Source organism: Ptychodera flava, chromosome 15 (assembly GCF_041260155.1).
Source record: "Ptychodera flava strain L36383 chromosome 15, AS_Pfla_20210202, whole genome shotgun sequence".
Taxonomy (NCBI): domain Eukaryota; kingdom Metazoa; phylum Hemichordata; class Enteropneusta; family Ptychoderidae; genus Ptychodera; species Ptychodera flava.
This window is the reverse complement of record NC_091942.1, coordinates 4,631,925-4,656,791: the sequence shown is the minus strand read 5'-3', so window position 1 is coordinate 4,656,791 and position 24,867 is coordinate 4,631,925. Positions and strand designations below refer to the sequence as shown.

The 24,867-nt window shown below is 36.2% G+C and overlaps 2 protein-coding genes across 4 annotated transcripts in view; one reads left to right on the top strand and one right to left on the bottom strand.

Annotated features, from left to right (window-relative positions):
* LOC139150965 (SEC14-like protein 1) overlaps window positions 1–8,053 on the bottom strand; it is a 44,065-nt gene extending 36,012 nt beyond the window's left edge. The window contains exons 1-2 of one of the 2 annotated variants that reach the window (XM_070723449.1): window positions 7,838–8,053; window positions 1,548–1,697 (exon numbers count right to left, since the gene is read on the bottom strand). In XM_070723449.1, the coding sequence (XP_070579550.1) occupies window positions 1,548–1,697; window positions 7,838–7,900 (213 nt within the window). In that variant the 5' untranslated portion in view covers window positions 7,901–8,053. The remainder of the gene's footprint in view (window positions 1–1,547; window positions 1,698–7,837) is intronic. The other variant, XM_070723450.1, reaches the window with a different exon arrangement.
* Window positions 8,054–8,299: 246 nt separating this feature from the next.
* LOC139150966 (uncharacterized) overlaps window positions 8,300–24,867 on the top strand; it is a 28,861-nt gene continuing 12,293 nt past the window's right edge. The window contains exons 1-8 of one of the 2 annotated variants that reach the window (XM_070723451.1): window positions 8,300–8,480; window positions 10,188–10,510; window positions 11,208–11,281; window positions 12,006–12,150; window positions 13,967–14,023; window positions 14,817–14,905; window positions 16,715–16,763; window positions 17,135–17,273. In XM_070723451.1, coding sequence (XP_070579552.1) covers window positions 10,403–10,510; window positions 11,208–11,281; window positions 12,006–12,150; window positions 13,967–14,023; window positions 14,817–14,905; window positions 16,715–16,763; window positions 17,135–17,273 — 661 coding nt within the window. In that variant the 5' untranslated portion in view covers window positions 8,300–8,480; window positions 10,188–10,402. Of the gene's footprint in view, window positions 8,481–10,187; window positions 10,511–11,207; window positions 11,282–11,992; window positions 12,151–13,966; window positions 14,024–14,816; window positions 14,906–16,714; window positions 16,764–17,134; window positions 17,274–24,867 lie in introns of both variants that reach the window. The other variant, XM_070723452.1, reaches the window with a different exon arrangement.

Here is a 24,867-nt window from a genome sequence, read left to right as displayed (position 1 = left end):
ACGGCTCATCAGATCAGAATCAAATCTGGTACATAGATTCAGTTAGCAAATGGCAAGAACTGATTAGTTTTTGGTGGGTGTGGCTTGCATACTTTTTGCTCATTTGCATAATTAATGATTTTAGAAAAAACGGATATACATTAAAAACGACTACACACAATTCGATGAGATTTGCTACAAATGTTGATCACACAAAGATATATCAGCAGTGGGAACCATTGAGGGGTGACATGAAAGATAAATGCTAATTTGCATATTTAATGTACTTCCCTAACTAGGGATATATGTCTTATTTGACTTGATCAAAATTAACCAAACTTGGTATGTATATTAAAGATACTATGATTTAACATTATTGAAAGTCGTTAAGCATTTTAACTAAATCAGCTAATTCCTAATTTGCATATTTCATGAACTTGTTAATTAGGGATATATATTTGAAATGACTGGACCAAAGTTGATGAAACTTGCTACATGTATTGAAGCCACTATGATACAATATTTTTGAAAGTCATTAAGCATTTTTTCTTCAGCCAATTCCGAATTTGCATATTTAATGAACTTTCCTAATTAGGGATATATATCTGAATAACTTGAATGTAGTTGTTGAAACTTGCTATATACATCAAAGATACTGTGATATCATATTATTGAAAGTCAAAAGACATTTTTACTCCTGCCAAACCTAATTTGAATATTAAATGAATTTTCATAATTAGGGATATTTATCTGAATTGACTTGATCAAAGTTGATGAAACTTGCTATGTACATTAAAGACACTATAATACAACATTATTGAAAGTCATTAAGCATTTTCTCTTCAGCCAATTCCTAATTTGCATATTTAATGATCTTTCCTAATTAGAGATATATATCTGAATTGACTTGACCAAAGTTGACAAAATTTGCTACACATATTACAGATACCATGATACAACATTATTGACAATCATTAAGCATTTTTACTTAAGGCAATTCCTAATTTACATATTTAATGAACTTTGCTTATTAGGGATATATACCGGGATTTACTTGATCAAAGTTGGCAAAACGTGGTATGTACATTGATGATTATACCAGGTACTAGGTTAAAACAATATCGAAAGTCATTTCACATTTTCATGTCAGCTAATTTATAATTTGCATATCTAATGAGCTTTCACAGCTCGGCATATATGGCTTGAAGGACTTGGCCAACAGTAATTACACTTGCTACCGTATATAAAGTGGTATACAATAAGAGCAGTCAAATAACCTTAATATTTTTATTTCAGCTAATTACATATTTGTATACTTCATGACCTTTTAGAATTAATCGGCGGTGATTATTGTTCATTATGTTGATCATAATAATTTCAATGAAGTTGAAAACATGTGGCAACGGTTTAAATTTACACAAAACTTCAATATATAATGAAACACGTGAGCATTTACAGTTCATATCTGATTTTTCAGATGCAATGGAACAGTCCATCATATATACTGGTCATGGTCTCTCTCATTTTATATGGAGGGGGGAAGCAGGGCTGACTGCAACTGTTCTCACCTTTTTCAAGAGATATGGCGCCTCTACATTGAGTCGACACTTCCTTTCTATGATGTGTACGGCGCCATCCTCACTCTTGTACTCTGAAAGGATTTCACTTCCCAGGAAAATAGGAATCATCTTGCAAGTGGGAAACCTCTTCTCATACGCCTGTCAACAACAACAAATACTGATTGGTCAGTTCAAGGAAAACATTTGCATTTAAGGCTACTTGACAGAACACCATTTTGTCCAACTTTCTGCGTTTTAAAACGCACAGCTGGATACAAATTCCCTGTTCTCTTTGGGTTACTGAGAGAAAAACAAACTGGTATACTGGTACTTGATTATATGAAGAATCTGACATATATTTGTCAGGGAACTATGCAAGAACAACATTTTCTTTAATTTGCCAAAACTCATGTCTGCGAGGACAATTGTAACTTTCAAACTACACAAATGACATCACCTCTACCAATGCAATCTCTCTCATACCGTTCACCTCATAAATCTGTATATTGTAGTACTTCATAAATATCCTATTTGAAGCATCCATGGCTGTCTGTCCATTGCCTGAATAAACCAAGTTTTCGCATAAATATTGCTCCAGTCCTTAAAATTCCCAGTACTGTGAATCTCTTCATTCCAAGAAAACTTGATTAATATTGAAAAAAAAAATGCTTGGTCCAGTCTCACCAAAACCAATGTGTATTTGTGACTACACTGTTTGATAACTAGGTTCATTGAACATTTTATACAAAACAACAAATTACAAACCAAGAGACAGGAAAAAGCTGGATAGTACAAGGATTATGAGCTTATGGAGTTGATTTATAACTGCCACTGTCCATGATAAAATGACAACGTTAGCTTTTGATAAATTATCTTATCTGTGACTGTGAACTTCAGACATTCAATTACAGATGACCTGATTTGTGGGTCACCATCAGGTCAAGTTAGTAAGATGACAATCATGGCAATTATCAGCTTTGGGAAAAATTAATCTATCTACGGCTGTGAACTTCTGACATTCAATTCAGAATGATTAACTCTCTTCCTGAGCAGGTTTATCAGTCAAAATCAGGTCAAGCTGGTTAAAACGAGCAAGGCACAAAGTGTCCCATATGACGCAGCTTCAATGGTCTTACATGTCCGATGGAGCTTCATCGACTGACCAACTATAAAAAAGCTGGAATTATTTTGAAACTTTCCACTAACTTCTCTTGCTAAAACGAAACGATTTTAAATTTGAATTTACTGATTTTAACTGACAGCGTATGTCAAAATGCAACTTTTAGGAATTGTGTGGTATATTTTTTTTATTTACTGATTTTCACCATCAGGATCTAAAAATGGGGTCAAACTACACTAACAAGCCATTGTGCAAGAAATGTATTTTTTTTTCCATGGTACTTCCCTCTCTGTATTATAAACATGCAATTTTCTTCTATTGGCAACCTTAGAAGTATTTCAAGTGTGTCATAAAAATAACTGTGTGTCCATGATCTTCAAAATTAGACATGGAGAGTGACATGCATATAACAATTACCGTCTTAGTAACGGTCACAACATCTCCGACATATACGAAGAAGAAAGAAATTTAGATATTTACATAGTGCATGTAAATCTATATAACGTATCTTCTGCATGTAGTCATCACTGTATTAAATATACATACAACTACTTCATTTTGCTGATGGTGTTGAATTTGAAATTTTTAATAAAATATTTAAAATTTGAAATTAGTACATTCCAGAAATGAAAATTTTAGAAACCTGATCTTATTTTGTTTGTGCAATGACAACCATCCCTACGGCCTTTTCGTGTTAATTAGCAAATCAAATTATACCAGATCAATTCTTTTTCTATTAAATGCCAGCATTCACATTATGAACAGCAGCCATTGTTCTATTCTTATTTTTTTGCACAACACACACTTTGCATACCCTTTTTTAGCAATTTCACCTGGTATATTCAAGGTTCCCAAGGCCAAATGAGTTATATACCATCACGTACATTATGTACTGTGTCCCTTGCAACAAGGTAATGAAAAATTTACACTCCAAACAGCTGCAGACCAAATTTTTGAATCAGGCTGCATGAGAAATTTTGTCTCCAAAGGTACCTCAGAAAACAGACCCTGCTTATAAAATAATAATGTGATTAGTATAGACTTCAAATGCACGTTGATCAATCTCTACGTAAGTATCCTATTCAGTGTCGGATCAATTGTTGTAACTTCAGATTACTTTACTTTCACTATATTTGTTTTTAATGTCAACTACAGTTTCTTGTTCTACTCCCTAAAGCATGTATGATGTTGATATACACAACATTTGACTTGGCAACTCAGCCTGTACAAAGTCAGTGATAATGGCTTTGTTATTGTTGACAAGTGAATTCTGGTCCGGACAAACATTTAAATTAGCAGAGGAAGACCAAAGGAAGCGAAGAACCCACCCTTGCATTCTTGTAAAGCTGCTTCAGTAACATAATAACTATGAGATATTCTTGCCTGACCAATCGAATCATAATAATGCATAGTGTAATTTTACCACACAAATGTCCAAAAGATTAAACAATGGCATAAATGGGAAAAAGGAGTTCGAAATAATATAACGATGTAACAATTGAAAAGTTTCAGCTGCAGATGATAACTGAAATGAGGTAGGTTTGGTCTGACAGAGGAACCATTTCTATCCATTATAGCTTGCAGTGCTGGTAAAAAACTATGAACTCATTGTAAATTTGTTCTGAAACCTGGATGAAAAGTACAAACACAAGTGAGACAGAACTAATGGAAGGGGTAGATGTGTAGATATCTACAGATGTCAGACCATTGGTAAGATAAATTGTTCGGTGAAACAAGATTATGTAAATCTCATAATGGATTTCTGACATATCTCCATTAGTGTAAAAATCTAGCTGTTAATTGTTATTGATTGGGGAAAAGATCAACTTCATTAAGTAAAATGAAATACAACATGCATTAGCAAAGCCGTTTACACTAATGATGTTCATTGAATAGCAAGAACTACGAGTGAACAACTGTATGTTCTTCTTTGTGACAAAATTTGGGAATATGAATTACACTTGACCAACAAACAATAGTAGAGTGATGATGTCAGTGAATGACAAGTGGCATTTTGAAATGTCATTCCCCGCACACAAACCTTTTACTCTAGGGTGCAGTTAAGCATACAAAAGCTCTTCAAAATATGTGTATGTGTGTTGGGGGTGTGTTGGGGGGAGGGGGTACCTCCCTAAATACGAAAGGGTTCCCTTGCCTATGGTTTGAACTTTCCCTAAGTATATCAATGTGATCATATAATCATTGGGGGACTACAGAAATGGTACCAAGGCCCAACAGCATTAACTAACTTCTAAAATAATTCCCAGAAATCAGAATAGTATGTGTGTGTGTGTGTGTGTGTGTGTGTGTGTGACACTGTATGAATGTGTATATAACATACATGTATACATGTAGGTATGTACATGTATGTGATGTATGTATGGTTGTATTAACAGTATACTATGTATGTACATGTATGTATGTATGTATGTATGTACGGTATGTATGTATGTATTAACAGTATGTATGTATGTATGTATGTATGTATGTATATTAAATGTATGTGTGTTTGTATGTGTGTCACATTGCAGTAGTATTAATGTTGTATGAAACTTCATTGTGAGATTCAGTTTGATATAATTTGCCCTGTCAGACACATGTCCTACATTTATGGTATATCCTGCTGAGGTCAACTCTACAAAGAAAATTATCTGGCAAGGCAGGATAAATATTTCATGACTCAGGGATATTTTTTTTAAATACAGATCTAAAAATAGAAACAAGTTTCAAGAGTTTTGCATGCATGACACAATTTGATCCTTCAGTCACCCTCTTGAGACGTTGGTTTTTCATGACGAAAGAATAAAACCATATATTACAAGTACAATACATACACCTGGAAGAAATGGAGAAAAATGTTATAACACCTAAGATGTAACTCCTGCATTGCTGTGTATGGCCAATAAATGTATTTATTTGCCAGCCCTGACAAGCATATAGTGCTGTACGTGTTTACAGCTGATGTGGCATACACTGTCCAGCCCCTCTAAACTGTGAAGAGTTGGTCAACAAATTCTACAAAGGCAGAAGTTTGTTGACCCCTCCTTGAGTCCAGCGTACGCTGGAAACTATGAGTCACGCTGGGAGAGACTATGAAGTCAGCTGTTTAATGTGAATGCCCATATAACAAAATAGCTTATTCAGTGAAAGAATCTTTTGTTGGACAACAGTAGAGGGGAGACAAGTGTCTATACATCGGTGATGTATGGCTTCAACAGGAAGGAGATGCACAAAGCTGTTTCCTAAGTTCTTCAACTGTTGACAAACTGGCAGTGGGTATCATATGTTGATGAACCGCAGTAATACTTCCACGTTTACTTGATCGGATAAAAGTGTTACAAAACAACAAGTTAATCAGTCTTCCTGTGACAGTCATCATTTCAAAAAAATTATACATCCTGACATTCAAATATGTCATTGATGACATCTTGCATTGGATTGCCATTTGTGTGGTTTATCCTGTCACACACCCTGCAACTGGGTAAACAATGGAAGTTTTTCCAAGGATGTATTTGATAGGATACTTAATAGAATGAGATTGTCTTATGTTTTGAAATGAAACACGCTAGACATGATAGCTTTTATCATTATAGAAGGTTTTTGTTTTATTATGCAGATTCCACCAACAAAAGTGAACTCTTCCTTTCAAACATGACATCGACAGTGCAGTTTGAATATGTCACTATAGGAATTTTACAGTCCACCCTCTGAAGAACATGAAACTCTATTTCAGATGAACATCACTCATGTTGTTATGGTAAATATTGTGGAGTTCAAAGAAGAGAGAAAACCAGTACAGTTGAGAGAAACTTCAAGAGTTTAAAGTAGACGTAAAATAAACAGATTGACCCGGTCAGCAGTTACTTGTTAATCTGGTGTTTACACAACACCTTAATAAATATTATGAGTCTACCAGATTATGAGACACCATGGAAACGTGAAACGCTACTGTGCTGCCATGGAGTACTTTTACCTCCATGTTTCAACACTTCTATCGTAGGAGTATGACTGGTAAATAGGCGACTGTTCTTGAAATAGCTGCTTTTAAAGAAATTGCTCAAAGAGGAAGTTGACAACCAAGACGGTGTTCTCTGTCCGTTGAGTCTTTTTTAGTACAGGGAAGCACCTGAGAAAGTCTTACAGTAATTCCCTCGCACCACAGTCCCTCTATCCAGACTCTGCTCGCACCATCGTCGTAAACCTCTTCACAAGAATGGCGTACACACACTTAGATTTTTGCAAAGCAACGTATATGTTCATGATATCATTCGGTTTTATTCTCGATTCAATGCAAACGATTAGCAATGAAAATTTACGGTCTGATACTGGGAAATCCTAACTAGGTACTGAGGACTCCACATTTACTTAGTGAATGTTATCAGCATGACTGTGGTTACGAATGTAATCGACGTTCACATAAAGGTAATCCCTGAAGATCTCTCTGAGTCTGATGTATCCCTTTGACGAATTCGTGGGAATATAATAAGCTATGCCAACAACGGCCGGGGCTCATTTCTATTCACCAATGCAAGTATTGCGTACAGGACAATCTGTTTACAGTTTAGGTACGCCATGACACAAACGCTAGATTACTGAACACTCTTCATTCCATTATGAATGAGGCTTTGTTTCGCATGGTATTAAATGGAAGCTGTTTTAAAAATTAATGACAGTTGTCAACATACTGAGGCTGTTATCATTTCGCGACTGTCGATCATATTTTCTTTTCTCGTGATTGTCAATATAGTGTCGGTTATTCACACAAAGCACACATGTCTGTACATCAATGCAATTCCATTCTAAAAATAGGCATAAATTCAATTAAATACTTTTATTTTCGTGACAGGCCCCATCCGCGTCATTGCCGATCGCCTTATCACTCTCGATCAAAGGATAATCTATATGTTCCGGTCTGGTTTGCGAGAAAGTGACGGCTGATCTCTATGGGATAATGATTGTATCTCGGGGAAAACCAGTAGTTTTGAGTGATGACGACTAAGAATGGGTCTTATTCCATGTCAAAAAGTTAATATGCCTCCTGAAGGCTTTGAACCAAAGGGTAAAAATTGTGTATGACCGGTAAAATTGGCAGCGTCCAACTCCCGAGTTGTCAAGGGTAAGCGTGTACACTACATGAGTAATCGAATGTCATGCCACACAATAAAACCGTCTCACTTACCGCCATTACAAGTTCGAACGGGTATTTATACACCCTAAGGGGTGATGAATACTTCTGCACCATCTTCTATATGCGATGTGTATTCCTCTAAATGAATGGGTCCGGCCGACGGTCGGCGAAACAGGCCGAATACCAACGCACTTTCGCCGGTACGGCGTCAATGTCAACCTTAACTCACTATCAGTTCTGCCCACTTATCGAACTGACCTGCTTACTCACAACATCCTAATTTATTCATCCGCTACATAGTCCTCTTCATTTCATATCACCATGATTGTTGTACAAATAAACGGTGTAAATATTTTTCAAAAAACGCAAATAATCAGCTTGTAACAGATTTCAAAAGACGTCATGAACAGTCAAAGGTAAATTAAAAGCGGTACGTAAAACGGTATTTGAGTGATGTATTCATCCACCCGGAAGTAAAGAAAGTCATTTATGTTCTTTACTATATCGTTGAGGGCTCTTCCACATTTTCAGGACGGTCGGTCATCGGTCATTGCATGCTCAGGTCACTGCTCACATATCTACATTCGACGAATTTTGACCTCTGCGCTTGCCAAAGGATAATATTTATAATCAATTACATGTAACCTTCTCTCCGGGCTTTCAATGGCCTTTGAACCCGTGCGCTTTGGTTTGGGTAAGTCAAAATAAGATTATCTCGTCTTCAGCTGTATAACAGATGGATTGGTCAAAGTCATTTTGCAATCACAGTCTTCACAGAGACAACACCTGTGTGACCGTGTATCATCTTGATTTGCATGTGGATTTTACATACATATGTAGTCATTGGAGTTGTCATACTGTTCACAAACTCAGTATTGTATGAGGAGGTCATTAGCAGTAATTTGTGCAGACTATGCTGACTGCTATTAGTGCAATAATTCATATATGGGGTAATATATATATATATATATATATATATATATATATATATATATATATATATATATATATATATATATATATATATATATATTATATATATATATATATATATATAAGAAACTTAGGTTGACACACACTACCACACCTGGTTGTTAGGTTCCAAACGTATTTATTATACCTCAAACACAACGTTTCGCTCTAAATTTAGAGCTTCTTCAGGTGTTTTCTACAATGAAAAGAACGAACGTAAAAATTACAATGGTTGAATTGTATAGGAAAACGAGCAATGTGGAGTTACAAGTATCTGAAAATCTGTAGATGTACATAAATGACAGGAGAGAGTGTTTGAGGTATAATATATACGTTTGGAACCTAACAACCCAGGTGTGGTAGTGTGTGTCAACCTAAGTTACTTCTATCTACACCCCACTCCACACTCCACTAGGGATCACCTGATTTAGTGTGTGTCAACCTAAGTTACTTCTATCTACATCCCACTCCACACTCCACTAGGGATCACCTGATTTCCTACAGTTTCTTATATATATATATATGTATATATATATATATATATATATATATATATATATATATTACTCCATATATGAATTATTGCACTAATAGCAGTCAGCATAGAAAACTGTTATACAGTTCTTATATATATATATATATATATCTATATATATATTATATATATATATATATATATATATATATATATATATATATATCGAAGTATACAGATGTCCTCGTGGGAAATTACAGTGCTCGATGCTAAAGCAGAGCATTATAATTAAATAAATTACTTCAAGTACAAAGTAATGAAATCTATTACTTAAGTTTCATGCATCTTGCAATCCTCAGACAGAAGTGAAAGGATTACTAGCTCGACACTCTTACATATATGATGGGAAGAACCATTCTATTTGTAGATGGTGTTAAAATTCGATAAATAATATTTGTTTTGGTGGCGACATTTTGAAACCAACTCAGAGCGTTTGTTTAACAGTGTAGATTTGTCAGCATTGACGATGTGCATCTTTTCTGATATACAAAGATTACATCGCTTGCTTATGTTAGAGTAGCTCAATGCTTTATCAATGATTGACCACGAAATGTCAAAGGCTTGGCCCTTATTTCTTAAATTCCATACAAATTTTGACAACTCAGTGTCGTTTTTGTATCTCTCGTTATGGAACGATTTCATATGGTTAGTATAGCGCGTCTTGAAGGTGTTATCAGTGAGGCCGATGTAAACCCTCTCTGCATTGTCCTCCGTTAATACGTTGATACTTTGGCCTTGTAAACCACGTCTTTGACTTGACAGTTACCCTTCAAGGGGCATGCAAGGGGTAAGTCGGCGTGAAAGTCACTCATTATGTAGAATACTGGAGTAGTTATGTACATTATCATTGTCTACATGTTACCATGCAATTTTTTGTCTCAGCATATTTCACAGATACAATGCATGTGTAGCTCACAGCCATGCCGAAGCCAAGGATGTAGTTTTTCCAAGCTTCATAACCAAAATGGACCGACAGACTTCACCATACCAAGACTGATTCGTGGGTATAAAATATTTCACAGCCAAAAAGTAATATTCACCACGTATAGTACAAAGCCAGACCAGCTCAGGCTTCATACTGTGAAATGTACACCAACACCGTTTGAAAGATGACAACCTTGTCAATCATCAGGACTATGTTTTCTTTCCATCAGTGTTTTTTATGTTTGCTCCTCCTTGAGAGTGTTGTCATAGCAACTCATCAACATAGAAAACTAGTAAGTAATATAAGGACACATATTTTCTTTAGTATGGCTTCTGTGTTCTCCAACCAGGTCGAGTAATTGTAGACTTTTTTTGTTTGTATGGATTCATCAAATTTCCTGAAATTTCTTACGGTGCTGTGTAATAGTTGAATATGATGTCTTTTTGCATTCATTGTAGAGTTTAAATGTATTTTCAGTCACACTGTATAGTCCAAGCTACATGTATGTCCAGTACATGCACCCTGGGAAGTATACCAAGGATTATTGCAGTACAACATGGGTATTGTAATACTGCAGGGTATCTCAACCTGGGAACCATGCACTGCCTCCTGGGTACAGTATGTTGTACCAAGGGTACTGTACCCATGGGTATAGTAGAAGTGTACCAGGGTACTGTACCCATGGGTATAGTAGAAGTGTACCAGGGTACTGTACCCATGGGTATAGTAGAAGTGTACCAGGGTACTGTACCCATGGGTATAGTAGAAGTGTACCAGGGTACTGTACCCTTTGAAATGACCTTGATTTACTTTGTCCTGGCAGAGTGCACTGCACATAACTGTCTATAGTATACTGTGTTGTCATGCAATTTAACAATATCCTTACTAGCACGTAGACGTAGACGTTACTGCAATCAAAACTGGCATTGCAAATATCAAGGACTGTGAAGATGATGAAGTAAATATCTGAGCTACCCTTTTCTTTTCAGGTCCTTGCAGACTTGACAACCAACAAACTAACCAGGGAACATGATGGTAGCTTTGGCATGTGGTCATACCACGGGTGAGTTCAAGTTTAGGTTTGGGGGATGGGGTATAGGCCATATTACATTTGGATGACAGTCTGTGTCATATTTTATCCATTAGTGAGAGTCTGGGTTGGGTCAAATCGTGAGTTAGTTTAAATACAGTTTGGGGGAGCACTCACTGAAAATTAGTATAGGTATACCCTGAATAGTTCACAAAGCAATAACTGTACAAGTTTGCGTAAAATCAGGGGATGGGGCAAAATTCTACATGTTTGGCCAAATGTTCACATCAAAACTACCTTATCTAAAGAGTCATTGTTGAAAAGTACTTTTGGTGTTAAAAGTTGTGCAAGTATCAAAAACAGGGGTAAAAGTCTACATTTTAATTATCATAGACCCTAGAGAAAAAAAATGTCCAAGGTCTGAGTGTGTGTATACCTTTTCCATAGCTCAGTGTTTCATCTAGAGAGGGGGACAGGGGGATTCCCCCTCTGTTGACATGTTGGCACCCCCTAGTAATTTGTAAAGGGAGGACCAGCCCCTCATAAAATGGTGCCAGTCACACCTTAGAGATTCAAGAAGAACACATGAACTGGTGAAATCCCCCCTAAATTTTCTGGTAAAAAGGGTAAATCCCCCTGTTGATGCCATCCTGGATGAAACACTGATAGCTGTAACATTGAATAAATCTTCTATATCTGTAGCTCTACCATGCAACACATACTGTAAATCTGAAATCTCTTCAGTTTTGCCTTCCAGAGATGCTAAGGCCAGCCATGCTAGTCAAACTGAGTTCATTTACAATGCAGATTTTCTGACCAAATATGGTCACCTCCATCCTAGTATTGCTACAACTGTGTATCCAAATATGGGCTTGACCTCTGACATGGACCCAGTGTATCAAGTAAGCAACCAATCAGTGACATCTAATCAGTCATACTCTGTACACTTTCAATGTGATGTGGGTCTATTCTTCATTTGCTGATTCCATAAAACTAAAAATTGGATGCTACTATAAAACAAATAATTCTGGATAGGGTTGGCCTCTCTAGATTTGTTTTTACAAAGTGAATATGAATGTCAATACATAATTACCAATACACAAAATCACTGTTATCATTACTAGTTCACTTGATTGTCAAATTCAAACCAAGGGTCAGTTAAACTTGGTATGAAATGTAAAAAATAAGAAATCAAAATTATGAAATTTAAAACTACCATTACAATACCAGATAAGGAGGTATAATTACAAAAATTGATAAGCACAAAAGATTACGGATAGAAGATGTTATTAGAGGAAAAATACCTGTTGTTAAGAGTGGAGGATACATTTAATAGTTATTTATGGGACAATATATCATGAGATTATCAAAGGAACACAAGCTGTTTTCTATGAATTTTGCCGAAAGTCTAATTGTCGTACAAATGATTTCCAGCAACATTTGTTTGAATTGTATGATATCATCACATCTATTTTTATATTCTGAAGTTTCTGTTGTGCAATGCAGTTTCGATCTCCATCATCAAAGCATATATAAATATCATATTTCAATTGTTTTGTTCTATAGAGCTTTGCGGCATGCACCATAGGAACATAAAAAAATCATTCTATTTTGTAGGAAGTGGCCTAGCAATAAAATTTGTTATGAATATGTTGAGGTCACCTTGGTTTTATGTTAAAATATTATTGTAACAAAGCCAGACACATGCTGTTACCAGTCATCAAAAATGCTGAATGTCAATCTGATTAGTGATGGAGGATTTGACACAGTGACATTCTAATCTGATCTATTTCCATCATTGTGAAAGTTGTGATTTCAACAGGATGTGAGAGGATAATTATATCACACATTCCTGGCCGCTGGGAGTGCGGGATCGACAGTGTGGGAAAAATCGATCCCACACTCTCAGAAACCGTCCCACACTCTGCAGTAAATATACACGAGCTCTGATTGGATTATAAACAGTCTGTTTTGTTCCACGCGCAAAATGTTATCCAATGGCACGACGAGTAACACATGGACCAGAACTACAAAGTAAGCAGGTCAAAGTACAGTGACAGACGACAAACTTGTCACGATTTTGGATAATGTATACATGTCCAATGTGAATTTAACGCATTTTGTGGTCATGTGAGAAAAAGAATCTCACACACCAAGGACCTGGGATCAGATTTCTCACACTCGTTGGGGATATTTTGTCTCACACTCGCCTGCGGCTCGTGTGAGACAAAATATCCCCAACTCGTGTGAGAAATCTGATCCCAGGTCCTTGGGGGTGTGAGATTCTATTAATCACATCCTACCATCATAGTATTCCCAAAGAAAGTTGAAGTTGCAAGTTTCAGTGAGGGCAGGGTGATTTCAACATGACATGTTGTGTGTAAACGATTGACAGAATCAACTGAGATTCAGCATTTTTCAAAGTTTCTACAATTCATGACAGCCAAAAACAAAGGATGATATGGTACTGTGTGTCATAGTCCTCTTTTAATACTTGTAACTTTCCCATGTAGAGTAATTTGTAGTGAACATTACAGTAAAATAGTTCTACTTGATTTATTGAGGGAGAAAAGAAAAGAAATTAGCATGTACCTTCACAATGGTCACCTAGATACCAGTCCACTTAGCCCTCTAAACAAACTTTGCATACCATTTACTTATTGTTTTATTTGTTTGTTTGTTTATCTATTTATTTATTTATCATTTTTCTGCTACCAGGAATATTTAATTCTGCAAAGTAAGACTGCAAAGATAGATGGATTTCTTTTAGAATGGGTGAGTCATTTCTGTTTTTCACTCAAGGGGGAATGAATAACAAAATTAAAATGTTATGTTCAAAAGCTTTTGTTACCCTAGCGTCTGATTTTGTTCCAGCACTAGATCATATCCAATTAAAATATCCATAATTCCATGCAACATGTCATTCACAACAAAAATTGTCAATTTTCATGAGATTTCACGTCATTTCATCTTTGTGATGTGTTGACCGTTGAAAATCACACACCACAATCCAACTCTAAGTATTGATGAGATTTCCAAAAATGGAACCCAAATATTTAGAATACCGTTTAACAAAATTATATCATAAAACTCAAGTGAAAATAAAAGCAAGGAAACTTTAATCTTTTGATATGGATATAGAAAACTGATCTGAAAGTTGTGATTATTTGAAGGTGCAAAAAAAACTTTTTTACATGTTTACTTTAAACTTATGGCTTATTATTTCAATTTGTTGTATTATTGAAAGTACAGAGACACACAGCAACCAAACCTCATACCTAATTATGTCCACAAATAATTCTACTGATACCAGACTGGGGGGTTTTTTGGCATTCAAGAAAGATATAGATGAAATTTCTGCCAAACATTGCCGTTAAAAATCTGTCACTGGAAGATCATGATTTTCTTTTCCTTGAAGTTCTTGATATTTCATCCGTAAGAATATTAAGCAGTTGTCACTTGACCGGACATTTTCATTACTTTTGTTCTGAGAACTTAAATACATTCTACCTGACAGATTTTAGCATTTTCATTTTTGTATAATTGAATATTTTTTTTGAAATTACAGGGTTACAAAGGCCATCCAAGTGACAATGCATTGCAGAGTTTAATACCTCTTGTCAAGAAGCATTCACCATTCAAAATTGGAGTCAATTGGTGAGACACTCAGTAATATTGACCGTGAACTTTATACAGACTTATGTTGGTTGTCACGGACATTAAGCAGACCTTGTAACCTCCACAAATGTAATTATCTCCACAAATGTAATATCAACCACAATTGTAATAAAATGCACCCATAAATGTAATATCGCCCATAAATGTAACAAAAATCAACCATAAATGTAATAAAAACACCAACCACAAATGTAATAAATGGTAACCATAAATGTGATAAAAAAAACCCATAAATGTAATACTATCAACCATAAATGTAATAAATCTATTTTGTTGTTGCAATTGAGGAATTAGCCCTTAAATATTGATCTATGTAATAAGGAAAGCAACTCCACACATTATTCATTTCTTAATTGTTTGTGTTTAGTGTGTTTTGAAAGTGTATTTTACGTTTCCCTGTTTTGTGTACAGAACTGATTGGCCATGGCTAGACACAGCTGTAATCTGAACGTCAGTGCAGTCTCTACTCCAGAGTGGGGAAGACTGTATAACACTACGATCTTTTAATGCCGTTTTTTTTCGAAAATTGCCGTACTTTCATAATCAACTGCCTCAAATTCGACTTCAGTTGATAAATTGTGTGGAATAATCGATAGATTGTCTGTATTCCTATGTTGTCCCACTTGAAGTTTGTTCCTTCACTGGGGATGCCAGGATGTCTAATTTTGTTGTACTGCGTTCAAGTTAGTGATCGTATTGTTTTTTACTACATTGAAATATATGTTGTCGTCAACATGTTTTGTGTCGTAAGTTTCTGTTATAAGGTTTTATATTTCTCTGTTATTTGTTCTGGGTCATCTGTCATAAACTTTGTGTGGTATCACTGGTTGACGAGTTATTTTGACGTTTCCTTATGATGTAATTATCAGTGTCTAGAACTGCTGTTCCACTTCCATTATCTAACGGTTTGATCAGTACCTCGCCGTTTTCTGATAGCGTTCTCAAAGTATTCTATTCTGTGTTTCGGAAAGGAAACCTAGTTTCAGGAAAGTATGCAATAACATTACACTAGTCTTATTAAAGTTATTATTTTCTCAGGGCATTGATAAACAAATGATCACATATGCAAGTTCAAGTTTATTACATTTATGGTTGAGTTTTATTACATTTGTGGTTAATTTGTTTATTACATTTGTGGTTGCGGGTTGTTACATTAATGGTTGACTATTTTATTACATTTGTGGTTGATTTTATTACAATTGTGGTTGATATTACATTTGTGGAGATTATTACATTTGTGGAGGTTACAGACCTCACAATCTTATGACAATGCTATCAAATCAAACAACATTAGCATAAAATTGATCAATTTCAGACCTCAGCTAATTTTTATTGGTCTCTTTATCTTCCAATGAAATATTTTCTGAAATTTTCAGCTGTTATGTATGCCTACGCATTAAGCATCTGTGCTGGTTGTTGGACCTGTTTAGTACTGGTAGAATAGTTATTTATCACGGCCAGCTTGTGCCCTCATCAAATCAGAATGAATCATTGGTATGACTGACTCAGATATAATACGATATCATGTTTATCCTAGTTTTACCCTTTGATGGACATATTTACATGAAAGCAAAAGTGGAAATAAAGAGACATAAGTCCCTGTGTTATTACAATGCAGCTTAAAACTTGGAAATGTGTTACAACATGAATCTAGACCGTACAGTGGCACCTAAACCAGAGATACTCAAGAAGTTGTAATTTTAAGGATATTGTAGAGTTTATATGATATATGCTAAGGTGACCTGTGCTGTTGTGTACAGTATGACATACAGTCATTGCTTTTTTCAGGTGTGACCACTGGTTGAAGATGTCATTGCAAAATCACACGGGTTCAGAGGTAAGATTTTCATTGAAAATATGCCACAAGCTCCACTGAAAGAGTGAAAAAGTACGCCACCTAGAGTCCCAAAGACAAATTAAAGATTCAACTTATGAGGGCGCCCTTCCAGGAACAGCTTATACAATTGGCTCACACAAATCTTGTTACTTTGAAGAAAAACCTGCTAATACTGACAAAGCCATGTCAAAAAAAAATTTCATAACTGTCAGTTTGGGGACAATCTCACAAGAGATCACAAAAGAAAGTCCATTATTAATTCTCACAAATGCTTCTCTGTTCAATAACAACTATACACGTTTACTTTCCTTCAGTACCCAAGTGTTTGTTTTCAATAATATTCAAGATAATCTTGTCAATTCTTGTTTCAGTTGGTTGAGGCTTTTCATGAAAATGCCCAGTATTTGTTTGATGGTTTGTTCAGTCTTGGCTCCAACAACACCGTCTTCCTGAATTCATCTCCTTTAATTTTCCTGTTTGGTGGTGGTCTGACATCACAACAGTTCAAAGGTAAAACAAACATTTCCAGTCTTTTGAATAAAAAAATTGGGCAAGTCTTCGATATGTGATTTCTTAGCATTGTTATGTAGGTCATTTCCCCCACACTCATCATGACCTGAGTTCAATTAGTCTAGAACATTCTCAAGGTCACTGCCCTTAATGACCTCACAACCTTGAATTCAATTAGTCATGTTTGGAATGTTCTGGAAAGTTGATTAGTTGTGTAAGGGAGATAATTTTAGAACAGTAATTAGCATGTCAATAAAAGTTCTAGATTGTTCTTATATGCCTTTATAAAAGGGACGTGCACAGCTTCCAGTCAGACTTTTGGGATCGTGTCTCTTGTGTGTTACTATAACTCCAGCAGTAGTCATTCTCAAGACTTTTCAAGACCTTCACTGTCAACGCTGGATTTATACTGTGGACTTTGTGTAGCTTCAAGCCTGCAAACCAAAGGACTGTTCATTCATCCGACTGACTGTTACAACTCTGAGACTGGAGCTTTGCCGTCCCAGCTGAGATAAGTAGTCTGTACACTTTAAAGCTTGTATTCTATCCCTAATTAGCAATTAGTTTTATTTTCGTAATAAATTTTGTTTAAACGTTAACTGCTGAGTTCACCCTTTTGTTCGTTTTCTCTGCACGTAACAAATTGGGGGCTTGTCCGGGATACGAACATTTTGAGCCGTTTGACAACATTTTGCCAGCCTTTTTAAAACTACTGTATACTGTGAACTCAGCGAAATTTAATCATGGCAGAATTTAAACCAGAGGAAATGGATGACCTTGATCAGGTCACATTTGATTCCCTCAGAAAAGACGACCTCATAACACTGGCCAATTTCCTTAAAGTAGAAGTCAAAAGATCTATGCGCAAGAGGGAAATACAGTACCGTATTGCCAAACATCTAGTTGATTTAGGCCAATTTGAGGAATCCACCCTGAAAGATTATGAGCCCGAGTCTACCTCTGAACTCAGAAAATTAGAATTAGAAATGCAGACAAATTTGGAGATCAAGAAACTAGAATTACAAATAGAAAAAGAAAAAATACAAATGCAGTTAGAAATGGAAGAAAGACAGAGAGAGAAAGATAGGCAGGAAAGATTAGAAATGAAACGTTAGAGCTTGGACAGTCAGGAAAATCCTTCCCTTCACACGGTTTTGACGTCACTAAGCATTTCAGGTTAGTCCCCCCTTTCCAAGAAAAGGATGTTGATAAATATTTCCTTCATTTTGAGAAAATTGCTCAGAGTCTGAATTGGCCTAAGGAGTCCTGGTCTATGCTTTTGCAGAGTGCTTTGGTGGGTAAAGCCAGAGAAATTTATATTCAGTTGTCAGTAGAGCAGGCTTCAAATTATGATTCTGTGAAGGAATTAATTCTCAAGGGCTATGAGTTGGTGCCTGAAGCTTACCGTCAGAAATTTAGGGATTGTGAGAAGGTGAAGGATCAAATTATGTTGAATTTGCTCGAACAAAAGAACAACTGTTTGATCGTTGGTGTTCTTCGGAAAGGTCAGTCAGAATTATGACAAATTACGACAACTTGTTTTGATTGAGGAATTTAAAAGGTGCATCCGGAGTGACATCAAGACGTTTATCAATGAACAAAAGGCAGATACATTAGAGGTTGCTGCACGTTTGGCCGATGATTATTCATTGACCCACAAATCTTCATTTCTCAGCAAACCATCCCAGTCCTTTTCCTACAGAAACAATGCAGGTAAATTTAACTCCTCCTTTTCGTCCAAGAATTTTCAAAGGACAGTAGAAAATCAAATGACAACAGTTCACAGAGTTCAAGTAACACTCCCACATCATCAGATCCCAAGTCTCAATCTCCTTCTGACAAACAGTTCGGTACACTTTCTTGTAATTATTGTAAGAAAGACGGCCATTTAATGTCAGAGTGTTTCAAATTGAAAAGAAAACGTGAAGGTCAAAGTGGTCAAAGTGGATCTAAGCCCACCGGCTTTATTTCTTCATCAACTCAATTAGAGTCTAATAATGTGTGCAACACATTTTCTGAGGTTAAACCCCTCTTATCCCCAATTAATGAGGTCAAGGTCAATTCTTCTCAAGATAGCATTATGGGTATTTTCGAACCATTTATTCATGATGGTTTTATATCACTTTCTAGTGATTTTTCTTCCGCTACCCCTGTCAAAATTTTAAGAGATACCGGGGCTTCCCAGTCTCTTTTGTTGGCAGATACCCTGCCGTTTTCTGAAAAGTCATTTTCAGGTTCTAAAGTTCTTATTAAGGGGTAGATTGTAATGACTACATTCCTGTTCCTCTCCATAATGTCTATTTGTCTTCGGACTTTGTTTCTGGACCTGTGACTTTAGGTATTAGGCCTTTTTTGCCTTTTGAAGGGATTCACCTTCTTCTTGGAAACGACCTTGCTGGGGACAAGGTCATTACTAATCCACTTGTGACTGATAATCCTACTTTAGATCAGGATCCAGAGCCAATTGAACAAGAGATACCCGATTTATTTCCTTCATGTGCCATTACTCGAGCCATGTCAAAGAAAACTTCCGAGAATCAAAATACTTTCAAAAATAATGTCACAGATGTTGACTTAAATGACACCTTTCTCAGTCAGGTGTTTGACACGGATCATTCCGTTATCCCTCGTGGATTTGCAACTTCCAGTAAAACCTGCTGACCAAAGTCAGACATTTTCTAGATCAAATCTCATTGCAGAACAACACAAAGACCCAGATATTTTGTCTTTGTTTGACAGGGTAGATGATGAAGGTAAAACTTCAGATAGCTCTGTTTCCTATTATACAAAATCTGGTATTCTCATGCGTAAATGGAGACCTCCAGATGTTTTGGTTGATGACGATTGGGCTATAAAACATCAAATTGTGGTTCCAAAGCCCTACCATGCTGAAATATTGCGCCTGGCCCATGAAACCCCCTGGGCTGGTCACTTAGGAGTCAGGAAAACTTATCATAAAATTCTCAGTCACTTTTATTGGCCTAATCTCAGGCAGGATGTAGCACATTTCTGTAAAACTTGTCACACATGTCAAATGGTAGGAAAGCCAAATCAGACCATTCCAAAGGCCCTTTACAGCCAATTCCTGCATTTCAAGAACCATTTAGTAGGATACTAATAGACTGTGTTGGGCCCCTACCAAAAACAAGATCAGGAAAGAGTACATGTTGACAATTATGTGTACATCAACTCGGTTCCCCGAAGCCATACCACTGAGAAATATAAAGACAAAGACTATAGTGAGAGCTTTAGTCAAATTTTTCACTTTATTCGGCCTCCCTAAATGTGTCCAGTCCAATCAAGGCTCCAACTTTATGTCTGGAATTTTTCAACAAGTAATGGATCAGCTAGGCATTAAACAGTATAGGTCATCCGCCTATCATCCAGAAAGTCAGGTGCTCTTGAGCGATTTCATCAAACTTTGAAAAACATGATTAGGACCTACTGTTTTGACACAGAGAAGCAGTGGGATGAAGGAATTCATTTTTTGCTCTTTGCTGTTAGAGAGTCAATTCAGGAGTCTCTTGGTTTTAGCCCATTTGAGCTTGTATTTGGACATACAGTCCGTGGCCCACTTAAGCTCGTTAAAGAGAAATTCCTATCAGACGATGATGATTGTCTGAATATTTTGCAAAATGTGTCAGATTTTCGTACGAAACTCTCTAAAGCATGTGAATTAGCCAGAGAAAATCTTGAGTCATCTCAGCAGTCAATGAAAACCAAATATGATAAAAACACCTCAAAACGGAAGTTTGAACCAGGTCAAAAAGTTCTTGTTTTACTTCCAATTCCTGGCAAACCACTCCATGCTCGTTACTTTGGGCCATACCTAATTGATAAGAAATTGAGTGATTTAAATTACATCATAATAACACCTGACAGGCGAAAACAAAAACAGCTATGTCACATAAATATGCTTAAGCCATATTTGGATAGGGATAATCCTACTATAACTCAGCCTGTCAGTGCAGTCAGTTCAAACCATTATGAAGATAGTGATACTGAAACTGACTTGAGTGAAAATACTCTAAACTCAAAGCTGGGCTCGGTCAAGCTTCAGAACTCAGAAATCCTGGAGAAGCTGGAGTCTACAAAGTTGGCACACCTCCAGCCAGAACAACAACAACAGGTGAAAGAACTGCTCCACGAATATAAACACCTATTTCAAGATGTTCCAACAAGGACAAACGTCATCTATACGACGTTGATGTTGGGGACAGTAAGCCTCTAAAACAACATCCATACAGACTGAATCCAACAAAAGCAAAATATCTCCAGGAAGAAGTCAAATACCTGTTGGACAATGACTTTATTGAACCCAGTAAAAGTAACTGGAGTTCGCCATGCATACTTGTTCCGAAATCAGATCACAGTTATCGTATGTGCACGGACTTTAGGAAGGTCAACACTTTAACAAAGACAGACACTTTCCCAATCCCGAGGATTGATGACTGCATCGACCGAGTGGGAAAAGCCAAGTATGTGACAAAATTTGACCTACTGAAGGGATTTTGGCAAGTCCCTCTGACGGATCGTGCTCGTGAAATATCCGCCTTTGTTACACCAGACGGATTGTTCCAGTACAAGGTGATGCCATTCGGAATGAAGAACTCTCCGGCAACGTTCCAACGGATGATCAACGACGTCATATCCGGGCTAGACGGATGTGCAGCTTACGTTGACGACGTCGTCCTGTATAGTGACACCTGGGAGGAACACATCAAGCTCATGCGGAAGTTCTTTGAGAGACTGAGCAAAGCAATGTTGACTGTCAACCTTGCCAAATCTGAGTTTGGTTGGGCTAGGGTAACTTACCTCGGACATACTGTAGGACAGGGTGAGGTAAAACCTGTTGATGCCAAAATCAGTGCCATTTCAAGTTTTCCCATACCAAACTGCAAACGACAACTGATGCGCTTTCTCGGTATGGCTGGTTACTACAGAAAATTCTGTCCAAATTTCTCCACAATTACTGAGCCTTTGACTAACTTACTTAAAAAGAAAGTAAAGTTTGTTTGGTCAGAGCAATGCCAACAGGCATTTGATACACTTAAAGCCATACTGCAAAGTGCCCCAGTGTTGTCTGCACCAGATTTCACTTTGCCATTCAAATTAGCTGTAGATGCTAGTGATACGGCTGCTGGTGCTGTTTTATTGCAAGAGGATAGTCATGGTGTAGATCATCCTGTTTGCTATTTTTCACGCAAATTTAACAAATCCCAGAGAAACTACTCTACAATTGAAAAAGAGTGTTTATCTTTGATATTAGCTTTACAGCATTTTGAAGTTTATGTTACTTCTTCAAATCAGCCAATAGTGGTTTATATTGATCACAACCCTCTTGTTTTTCTGCAGAAATTTAAAGGCAAAAATCAGAGATTGCTAAGATGGAGTTTAATGTTACAGGAGTTTAATCTTGATATTAGACATATCAAAGGCAGAGACAATTTAATTGCAGACTGTCTCTCTCGTATTTAGAGTTTATTGTTGTTCACTTTCAAGAAATTTTATTGTTGTTCACTTTCAAGAAATTTTACTTTAGAGTAAAACAAAATTTGAGTACTTAAATCTTTTTCAAGATTACATTTGTAAAAGAAAGATTTTTCTTTGAAAAATTTTCTTTTTTTGAAGAGGGGGTGTGTTATGTAGGTCATTTCTCCCCACACTCATCATGACCTGAGTTCAATTAGTCTAGAACATTCTCAAGGTCACTGCCCTTAATGACCTCACAACCTTGAATTCAATTAGTCATGTTTGGAATGTTTGGAAAGTTGATTAGTTGTGTAAGGGAGATAATTTTAGAACAGTAATTAGCATGTCAATAAAAGTTCTAGATTGTTCTTATATGCCTTTATAAAAGGGACGTGCACAGCTTCCAGTCAGACTTTTGGGATCGTGTCTCTTGTGTGTTACTATAACTCCAGCAGTAGTCATTCTCAAGACTTTTCAAGACCTTCACTGTCAACGCTGGATTTATACTGTGGACTTTGTGTAGCTTCAAGCCTGCAAACCAAAGGACTGTTCATTCACCGACTGACTGTTACAACTCTGAGACTGGAGCTTTGCCGTCCCAGCTGAGATAAGTAGTCTGTACACTTTAAAGCTTGTATTCTATCCCTAACTTAGCAATTAGTTTTATTTTCGTAATAAATTTTGTTTAAGGTGGTTGGAAAGGCTAGAGCGTCAGTTATAAATTTCAACAAAACTATTAAAATATAAAACTAGTCAACATTCTCTGTGGAATAAAAAAAACTAGACATTTGGGCACAAAGGCATTGCAGAGTTATAGCCTGTTAAAACTTCTGAAAAACTGACCAAATAAGAAGAAGTTGGGGAGTCCTTAGTGTATTAACTATGGTAGAGGTCCCCTAGCTTTTAATAAAATGTTTGAAAAGGGAAAGTCATTATTTGCTGTTTTTCAGGAAAGTTTGACAAGGCGGTGCTGGCATTCAGAGTGAGTGACTGCTATTGTAAATGCATTTTTAGATTCTTTGAGTGTCAAAGAGGTGTCAAAAGTGAGATTAACCACAAAAACCTGCTCTATGACTTCAAAGGAGGGGTGCAAATGTGGCTTGTTTTCAACATTGTTGACAGAATAACAGTTTTCCTACATAACTGTATACCAATTTAATCCAACTTTGAAATGAGATATGGACATGGAATTTTTCAGCCTATTAACAAGGTTACAGATAAAATTTGTACGGCACAATTTTCCTGTATTTGAAGTACTTTTTGAAAATCACATTTTGAAATTTGAAAGAATTTTTAATAATTTTTTGATATATAAACCCATGTAAAATCATAAAAACAAATTTTATTTACAAATCCTGCCGTACAAATCTTACAATAAATAGTGTCAACATATTTATAACTAATTTGGTAATATTAATACTATCCAATTATTATTAAATTCAAATATGTAAAACAAATATGAAAAATTAAATTTTAATATTTACTGGTGTCATATTTCAAAATCATGGCTGCAAATATACAATTTTTATATTCTTTGGAGAAAATATTAACTAAGGGAGTTATCCTGAAAATTTGAACTAAATATCTTGATTCTAACACTTGAAACTTGACATTAACTCTGACAAAAGAATTGGTGCAAAAATAGCCTTTCCAACCACCTTAAACGTTAACTGCTGAGTTCACCCTTTTGTTCGTTTCTCTGCACGTAACAGCATAAACACACTTTCACTTCCTCTTCAATCTTACTCCGCACAAACATGATATCAACCAGCCTCCACACAGAAAAGAATTCACTGTAATCAAACATATTGTAGTTTTGAGAATAGGCCTACTCTAGAATAAAATGTCAGAGCCTACATGTTCTAATGGAAGTGAATTCTGAAGATGCCATGTTGTAGTGGCACAAACAAATACGTGTTGATAGAAATGTAGATACAGGAATAGCACTGATTGCAATGTCAGTTTGTTACTACTGGTAAATATCGCTATTCTTGCGAGACATCAGACATTCGAAAAAATTTTATTGTTGCAGCTTGTAGTCTGAGCCATAAATTCATATGAATTAGTTTGATTTTCAGTGCCCATTGTAACACTAGCAGGTTTTATTTTCATCAATCTTGAG